This window comes from Montipora foliosa, chromosome 5 (assembly GCF_036669935.1).
Source record: "Montipora foliosa isolate CH-2021 chromosome 5, ASM3666993v2, whole genome shotgun sequence".
Classification (NCBI taxonomy): Eukaryota; Metazoa; Cnidaria; class Anthozoa; order Scleractinia; family Acroporidae; genus Montipora; species Montipora foliosa.
Genome location: NC_090873.1, coordinates 48,247,329 through 48,257,328, shown reverse-complemented (window position 1 = coordinate 48,257,328; position 10,000 = coordinate 48,247,329). Strand labels below are relative to the sequence as shown.

Here is a 10,000-nt window from a genome sequence, read left to right as displayed (position 1 = left end):
CATCTCCTTTCCTAAGTTAAGTGTTCATCAAACACAACAAATAAATTGCTAAAGAGAAACACTGTCGTCCATTGATAACAAGTGTTCTTCAGTGTGGACGCGAGGGAAACTACAAAATAAAAGTAGCAAAACTAAGTAAGAAGTCTAAAGCGAAGTCTTAGTGTCCACACTCGTAATCTATTAACCAAACTGGTGGGCGACAATCAAGCACTGGACGACTAGTTGAAGATGGCTAAGGAACTTCCGGCGCTACTGGCATTGTCGGCAGCGACACATCAGCTGAGTTCGATTCACTAGATACAAAAGGCTCTGTGAGGTCATTGCTTGTTGTTGTGGACTCTAGTTCGTCATGAGTTGCTCTGAACATTTGCGGTTCCGGCGGTAGGGCTTTCCAATTACTTCCACCCAATGGTAACGAGGGCCCTCGAATGACACGTCCAAGCCACCATTCATTTTTACCACGTAAACGTATTCTTACAGCATCGCCATCATGCAATGTAGGAAGTTCATGAAAGTGCCAGTCGTAAAAGAACTTCTGTTTGGATCATCTCGAGGCTCTGAGGAATAAACTTATACAAACCCTTGCATTTATTCCCCAGTCCCTCGAGATGATACCATTTGTTTAGGACAGAATTTTAGTATATCGAAATTGGGTATTTGCTGGGCTTTTTGTTTAGCTGGATAATAATGACTTTTACAATAAAGTGATCCTTTATTAACTCCGTGCCCTTCTTTTGGCGAATAATGTGTGGGTTCTTTATCGCCCAAAGAAACCTATCAACACTGATTGTAAGACGGCATATGTGGTTTCCTTAATGGTCCTCCTTACTACTCCCAAAAGACTTGAAAGCCGATTCATTTGCAGATGGAGTTACCACTGCATAACTTTCTTCTATTTTAAGACCATGAGTGTTGGTCGGGACAGGGTTCGAACCCAGTGACCTACCGCAAGAAAAGTACAGGTACACTTGCTTTTAAGTTTTTACTTTACAAAAACTAATGAATTTTCATTGGTAATGTGGCGACTGGAAAATTTTAAACATAAGATTTCAAGGGCATATTAGATGATACACGACTGGGAAATTACTTGATGCGACCTCCAAAGAGAGAAGTTGCGCACATTTACTATGTGCGCACGAGCAAGGTCCTTACGACTACAAGCGCGTGATTCTATTAAGGTTTTGAGATAGCGCGTTACAAAACAACAGTCATGATCGTTATTACAAGTGCTTACCTTCCCCACAACATCTTTGCAAAACAGTGGTGACGTTTCATCTTCGGAGTAAATGTCATAGACCACCGTGTATCCAGTCCAATTGCTTGTGATCTCTGGTAATCATCATGTTAATAAGCCGTGAGAACTCAACCATTTCCCACCAAAATAATACAACTATCTTGCAACTATCTTGCAAATATATATATATATATATATATATATATATATATATATATATATATATATATATATATATATATATATATACCACGTAATTACATGGCAAATCATAGCACGCGCCAAACCGTATAACAGTGCAAGCAAACGTTGCAACTTGTGCTTACTTGAGAAGTTTATCATAATCCGCGAACCGCACCGCTGCACACTAAACAAAAGAAATGAACTTGTTTCATGTTGTAGACATAGTAAAAAATCACTACAGCGTAGTAATTGAGCGGTCCTTAGGGAGCCTTTATGTAAATTTCAAGGATATTTAAAGTGACGATTGTTGTATATACATTTAGTATTAAACTCCTGATGAGTGAGGCAACTCACGAAACAGCGTTGTCGAGATGCAATATCTAGTCTTGTTTTAACTTTTCAACCAAATCATTTATTTCTGCTCTATCTAACGATATCGAGCACACTATGCAGACAAGTCGATTTCCTGTCTACTTATATAGTTATATCGCTTTGGTTCAAAGCAATTCCCAACAAAAGCCATTCACGGTTCATCAAATTTGACATTGTGGAATTCTACCCATCTATATCAGAGAATCTTAGATAAAGCCATTGCCTACGCCAGCTCAATAACCTCCATCCCAAACAGGGCCCTAGCCGTCATCAAGAATTCAAGAAAATCTCTCTTGTTTGACAGCAGTGACACATGGGTAAAGAAAGGGCCAAACTCGCTGTTCGATGTCACAATGGGTTGCTTCGATGGTGCCGAGGTCTGTGAATTAGTGGGGCTTTACCTCCTAAGTAAACTATCCGCCCTTGTCAACAAAGCGTCCATAAGCCTATACAGAGACGATGGCCTCGCTGTAGTTAGCAACATCAGCGGACCCACATCTCTACCTTCAGAGCAACCAGACCCAGCTAGGAGCGTGCAAGAAGAAAGATGAGAGAAGACAGAAAAAATAGGCACGCATTGCGTACGTATGGGTAGTGCATTAGAGGCCGTGGTAAAGGCTGTGTCTAGTACTGTTTGACACAGTGCTTTAGTGCATAACTGTCAATGGAGCTGCGTTTTGTTTTCCAGGAGATTCAAGTTGTCTTTGCGTGATATATGATATATAGCTCTAATAGTAATAGTAATAATAATAATAATAATAATAATAATAATAATAATAATAATACATTTATATACCGCCCTATTCTAAGGTGCTTTACAATAAAATGTTTAAAAGGCAGTAACTTAGTAAATTATAAATTCAAATACAAAAGCAAAACTACAAATTAAAATAGCGCTCAAAAAGATAAGTTTTAAGACTGCTCTTAAAAGATGTAAGATTTGGACTACATTTTAGATTTCCTGGAGGATTATTCCAAAGTTTAGGAGCGCAAACCGAAAGAGCACGATCACCATAACATTTTAACCTCGATCTAGGTGTCACTAACAAGTTCATGGTTGAAGATCGTAAACTCCCAGATGGCTTGTAAGTTTGTAACAGATCACGAATATAGCTGGGACTTAAATTATTTAAAGCTTTAAATGTATGACTTTAAAAATAATCCTCTGCTCGACGGGAAGCCAGTGTAGTTCTCTCAGTAAAGGAGTAATTCTTTCGTGTTTAGCACCACATAGGATCAGACTTATCGCACAGTTCTGAACTAACTGAAGTCTATGAATCAAGTGTTTCGGAAGTTCGTATAAGAGAGTTGTCCAATCTACACATTACGAAAGCATGCACTAACATTTTGGTGTCTTCAGCTGACAAAAACGTTCTAATACGAGAGATATTACGAATTTGAAAAAAGGCTGATTAGCAGATGGCAGTAACTTGACGATACATGTTCAGTTTATTGTCAAAAATTACACCTATGTTGCTGGCAAACTGAGAGGGTTTTGTAGCTGACCCATTAACCGCTGTGAAAGAGAGGAGCTGAGAGACCGGACGATGTCGCGATCCAATGACCAAAAGCTCTGTCTTGTAACCATTAAGTTTAAGTTTGTTCAGGGACACCCATGTCGCAATATCATGTACATACACATGCTTCAATTCTAGGCACAATAACAGGCGAATCAAAAAAGCTGCAGAGTCGAACGAAAAACAAACCTGAGAATCATCAGCGTAGACATGAAATTTCATATTATGTCTTCTTATAACCTCACCAAGAGAGGAAGTATACAAAAGATATAAAATAGGGCCAAGAACAGAATCTTGGGGAACACCGTACATTAGATCAGACCTTGTTGAACTGGTTCCATTCACGCAGACAAATTGACTCCGTAGGATTTGAACCACGCCAGGACCCTTCCCTTGACACCAAATCGCATCTCCAATCTGTGGAGTAGCTACACAAGCTACCTTGTAGCTCAGTCGGTAGAGCGGCGGAGATCTAACCCGAAGGTCGTGGGTTCAATTCCCACCCTGGTCAGAATTTTTCTCTGTCCTTGTGTGGGCCCATTTCCATCAGTAGGGCTAACGCTCACATGGTTCATATGGGATAAACATATAGCACTTCACATTACACTCTATTCAGTTACCTCTGCAGAAGAAAAGGTTTGTTTAACAGCTGAGGCATATGAATTCCCAGTGGTGTCTAAATCTATCGAAACAAAGAATGCTGTATTCTTTGGAAGAGGAGCATTAAAACGACTGCCTCGAGGCAGAAGGAGATTGAAATGGTTTGCTTGATAAGAATCATCGTAATACATTAAAGTAATTGGACTCTCACAGAATTTTTAGAAAATAGATGCTCTAACCACTGAGCTACTGGAGACTCTATGGTGAGCAAGGGTGAAATGTGGGTCTTTGACTCGAGCTGCATCACGCGGCTACAGAGTCAAATATCGACTGACAGCAGCTCATAACTGCATCGCGTAGTCACCGTAGAGTATATCTGAGATGCGGCCAACCAACCACCCAAATGAGCGGATGTGAGAATGATAGACTAATGATATACACAAATGAAATGAGATATAGAACCCATTGGGAACTCGGAAAAATCTGAACCCCACATGGGATTCGAACCCACGATCTATCTAGTCGGATGCTCTAACCACTGAGCTACTGGAGGATCTATGGCGACCAAGAGTGAAATGTCAAATATCGACTGAGAGCGCTGATTTCGGATAAAACTGTGTCGAAAAAAGCATTGATCGCTCTCGAAAATCGTTTTTTAGACGTCGAAATAAGTTTTCGCCATACATTTTCTTATAGCGACTTGCAATGTTTGCCCCCTGGCGATCCCAGAACCCTTTGCGTATAAACAGGGATCCGATAACTGGCAAATCATTCATTTATCCCCAATCTAACTGCGGTGCGACAATTGATACAGCGTGGAATTAGTACAGCTGTTAAGCGAAAAATCGTTCGTTCTGTGATACAAGCATGAAACTTGGCGAAACAAAACAACTAATAGTCTTCATCATTTTTTGATATAGGGCAATCGGAAAATCGACTATTATGGTATGAAAAGAGCATGTCATTACATGACAGGCATGTAATCGAGGTTCATAAGAAAAAATGCATAAAGATATATAAAGCTTTCAATTACTGAAACATAAGGTAAAAACATACAGGTAGAGCAATCAACATGAAGAAACGATTTATGACTAGCAGTTATTGTCACGTGATCAGTGACGGCACAAAAATTCAGATGTAAACTAACCTTTAAAGGTATAAACGCTTTCAGCCAATTAGGGGGCATTTTGATTTCTGCTGATTTGAAAGAAATTATGGGATGATTAGAAGGCAAATTGGCATGTATTTGTGCCCTGAGAATCCCAAAATAGCTATTTGAAACAATGGTTGTCTTTAGGGAATAATTCCTTGCTTTATTCATTGACGTTTAGGATTCAGCTCATTTGGGGGGGGGGGGGTTATTTGCATTAAAACAATGGATGTCCACTTCACTGAAGCACGATACAGTCCCAAAAGTAATTAACTTGTAATGTTCTTTATGTAAAGAACCCCCTAACCCCCCCCCCCCAAAAAAAAAACGTATTGCATTATGGGATGGGGAAAGAAGTCTATAAAGAATCACTACAAATCTCTCAATTAGGGCCACTGCTTGCTCAGGAATCTCTTCTGAAACTAAAGCCAACATTGAAGAGGTGTCTGTGATTTGTGGAAACACGCATCCAGTGATTGAGTGGAATATCAGGAGAGCCTTGCTTTTTTGTGGTCCCAGTTGTTCAGCAATTGGATGCACCGAGAGGTATCGAAAAGGCTTGCCAGTTCCAAATGCAATCCACATTTCATCCACGCTAAGATATTGCGTCGATATTGATATATCACTCCTTAGCGTGACGCCAACTAAAAAGTAACAGGCAGCAGCTGGACACGCCAAGTGCAGCAACGACAAACATGGAAACGTCGTGAGGAGGCCTATGTCCAACAAAGGACCTTCCTCGTCTTTGACGAAGAGTGCTGATGATGACGGTGATTATGATGATCATGAAGACATTGCACTCCGGATACCGCTTACACACTAAGTTACGTCCGTATCAATGGTTCTGATAAGGATTTTACGGTAGTCGGATTGTAAGGCATGGTATGCATGCAACATTAGTCGGGTGCCTGCTTCTTTGTGGTAGCAGTCCAGCATCTCTATTGACTGAGAAATGAGGACGATTTCACGATAGGTGTTGTACACCTCCTTCCCCTCAATGTCAATAGCCTGCAAGTCCTTAGCGAGAAACAAGAACAACTCAGTTTATTGTCACCAACATGAAGGCAAGCTTTTCCAGTTCTTAGGGAGCTTAGAGGATGATGCGACCTTTCTTTGAGAACCTGTGTCACACCTTTCTCTTTTGGTGGACTTTTAACTGTCTTCACGATTTACATCCCACACAACGTCCACTCTCTGGACTGCCTCCAGCTGTTTGAGAATATGTGCTTTAAACACCAAATCCGCATAAACGCGGCTTCAATACTTGAACAATAACTGCACCATCAATTACTGTCGCCTCAACCTAGGGTGTGCCAATCTTCTTTTCAACAAGCCTCTCCATACATTTCACCACGTCTGACTTCTGACCTTCCCTTATTTGTCCTGCTTGTGCTACAGTTGGAAGAAAAGGTTGATTCTTCGAGGTTACCATCCCGGTTGTGGCAGGCTATGTAAGCACAGGTTCCCCAAGCTCGATATATGAGCAGCTCTTTATATGATGACCTTTGCATTGTTACGTGACTCGAGCGATTTGCATATTTATAAGGATTTGTATGGGGAAAATAACGATTGATTCCGTGACCTATGAAAATGTAACGATTTAAATAAAAATCGTCTTACCTTACTTTAGTTGAGTGTTTTTTCCCTCCTGTGTGGTCTTTGAGCCGATTTACGGCCATTCCTGTTAGTTTTTGAGGAACCGGTTTGCTCCCTCTATATATACTAAACAAGGTTGGGTACTCTCACGAAGCAGTCGATCCGATCCGCCGAAGGAAAACGGCCGTAAATTCTCTCCAGCAGCTCCAGTTGCCTCGAAATTCCGGGTAGAGCACGGATGATAGTTAATTGTTCCTTCCGTGGTCTTTGCTTAGCGTCGAATCTTCACAGAGGCCGAATAAAACGTCGGCAATCTCTGAAAACTTTCCCGTTTTAGCCATCGAAAAAGGCTTTGTTCAAAATTCACGTTACCCAACGATCAAAAGTTAGCTTATTGACCCGGCCAGAGACTTCCACTCCGGGTGGGAGACAGTCCTTTGCTCCCATCAAAAATAACTTCCTTGAAATCCTACAGCAAAAGTCTTTCTTTAGTTTCACAGATGAACAACAACGAGTATTGAGAACTGCAGGGCACGAGGGTATTGATTTTTAATGGGAGCAAAGGACATGTCCTCCATGATTTATTTTGAGTCCAGGACAAGAAGGTCTGTGCTGTCCTCCTCAAAGGGATTCCCATTTCCGCAATTGCTGACACAAGTGACAAAGCGTGGAATTTGGTGGCGCTTTTCTTCACTGACCTCTTTGGAAGATATTTCCTCGAATTCCTGGATGATCTTTGTGACTTCAGCGATCATCCACCTTCTTAATGCTGCTGGATTTCCAGTCAGTCTGACTGCTCCGCCTTCTTAGCCTATGCATTCACTTGCTCGTGCACATGGTCTAAAGCAATTCAAGAGGAAACCTTCTCAGTTTTGTCGAAACAAAATATCCATTTGTGAACTCCTGTTGGATGTCAGAGTGAGTTAAAGGTAGTAAACGTATATCGCGTATAAGTACAATCTTCCACCTGGCGTAGTTGGCGTGGTCCAGTGAGAACATCCACGGAACCAGCGACACAATTGACTTCTTAACCAGTGAAAAGTTCCGTCCTCTAATAGTTCTGATCAACTGCAAAACAAATAACTCTAAGAAGAGAACTCCATTCTAGTACAGAAACTGCGGGCAATCTTTCGACATTTTATTGATTCCATCTGTGCACTGGAGTGGTTCTTTACCATTTCCGAGGGTTTCAAGGTAATCACTATATGCCTTACTACGCAGGATGGACAAACAAGCGGCACTAAATTGGTGTGCCCGTCTATTTCTTGTGACGTGGGTGGCTGTGATGAAACAATCAGCAACTCCTCCAGTTGCAACTTCAGCTGCTAAATTAGGGTGCTGGTCCAGTGACTTCCGTCAAGTCAATCTCCGAGGAGCGTAAATGCCGCCATCTCAATGTGCAATCCATCCAAGCATCAGAATGAACTCCTTCCCCCCATACGTTGAGAGCCAGTTCCACTGGCGGATAAGCTGTCCAAATGCAAAAAGTGGTTGATCTAGTGAAATAACAGGTGTTTTGCACGTGTTGACATAATTTACTGGGTCTTTGATCATCGCAATCGAATGTGCGTTCTCGTAGAACTAAGGAAGAAGCGATATGACTGCAGGAATGTAAGCTGGTGTTGGTTGACGACATTCTCCGCAGGATAAAATATGGTATTTAATTTCTTTACCTAAATGAGTTAAAAATAATTTTATATCACCCCTACAGCAAGACTGTAAAGGTCCAAAAACAACAAGTATACTTAAAATATACTTCAAATATACTTTATTTTCACAAAGTGGTGTAATATTTATATCGTATATATACTCCTCTGAAAGATCACGTAACCATTGATATATACACTAGAAATTGTGATAAAGTGTTCTTTGACCTATAACACAATTTTCAAGAAGATAAGTGAAACTTTTTTTTAACATTAAATCAGTTTGATTACTTTAAATTTGTTTAGCCTCGTTTCCATGACTAATAAATTTATGAACCTTTTAGTGTTGATTTTCGCAGTGGCCCCATATCAAAAAGTTTCGTGCTTGTATCAAAATGTGAACAATTTTGAGATTTTTCTGGCTTAAAAGTTAGAATATATTTCGACCACCCTTAGTACACACAGTAAACTATTCTCACAGCATATATTATGAGCAATGCATATAAGATTAGTGCACATGAATAAATTATCAATTTGGCTCGACTGCGGTACGGCGGGAATCGTGCAAATACTTGGCGGTGGGGTTACTTACGGGCAAGTGCTAGGAGCTAATACCGAATTTCGTTTCCCTGCCCACCTTCCCACAGTTTCTCACACCATGATCTGAACAACCCACACTTTCTCCAGCTTTCTGGCATTCTGTAAGCGCGTTTAACCACTCGGCCACGATGACGTAGTTCTCATTATGCGATCAGACCAAACATTTAGTTTGAAATCCTTTCCGCCCGCGATGATTGACACAATATCAAACCTCACATCTGAAAGTATTTAATAAAGAGGACAGATGATTTTTCTTTGAGAACGGCAAGCTTTAAAGGTAAGGAGAATTTTCTATGTTATTTCCAGATCTTGCTTCGTTCTTGTGTGTTACACCATGAACATTATTGCATAGAACGAATACTCCAATCGACCACGACCAAATCAGACTGCAGGGCACGTGCAAATGCTAAGTTAAAAATGTCACAGTCTACGAAGAGCTTGTTTTGCGAAAAAAGAGATTTTTGAATTTTCAAATTTTACACTTCCAGTGTTTATTCTTGTAGAAGGTATTGCGGCCTAGAGGTTACGACGACTGCCTTGACATCCGGAGTTCCCGGGTTCAAGACTCGTTCTGACCAAACCATTGAATTTGTTCCTGGTAGTCCCTGGTTCGACTTCTCGGCCTCACTTGTAAATAGCTGGTTTGCCTCTGGACAGTTGGCTTGCCTCTGGCCAGTTGGGATTCTTAACAGTTGTCGTTTCATTCATTGTGTTTCATTGGCTCTGAAAAGCCCCTATGGGGAGTGGTCAATTAAGTATGAATTGTATTGTATTCTTTTAGGTTACTGACTGTTGTGATACCGGCTTGTTATTTTCACTTCTACATGTTTGAAAGTTTCGTCTTGGTTCGTTTCGCAAAATACAGTAGGCCAGTAATCAATGCGTGGTCACGATCAACTACTCAGATCAATGAGAAATCGAGTGTAAATTGCTTCTAAGGAACCTTTAATGACACAATAAACTCTACTGTTCATAAACAAAAGAACGACCTTCTGTTTATAATCAAATGATGTTGATAAACATTCCTCACAAGTGTCTGGGACACGGGACACGGGCAGACGAGCTTTCCGGTATCTTGTATTTCTTTGTGTTTCGCACAAGT

At 40.8% G+C, this 10,000-nt stretch overlaps 1 protein-coding gene across 6 annotated transcripts in view; it reads right to left on the bottom strand.

Annotated features, from left to right (window-relative positions):
* The window catches only part of LOC138004565 (uncharacterized), an 82,295-nt gene that overhangs the window by 39,727 nt on the left and 32,568 nt on the right, over positions 1-10,000 (bottom strand). For all 6 annotated transcript variants that reach the window (XM_068851120.1, XM_068851117.1, XM_068851119.1 and 3 more), the window contains one exon: positions 1,235-1,329. In XM_068851120.1, the coding sequence (XP_068707221.1) occupies positions 1,235-1,329 (95 nt within the window). The remainder of the gene's footprint in view (positions 1-1,234; positions 1,330-10,000) is intronic.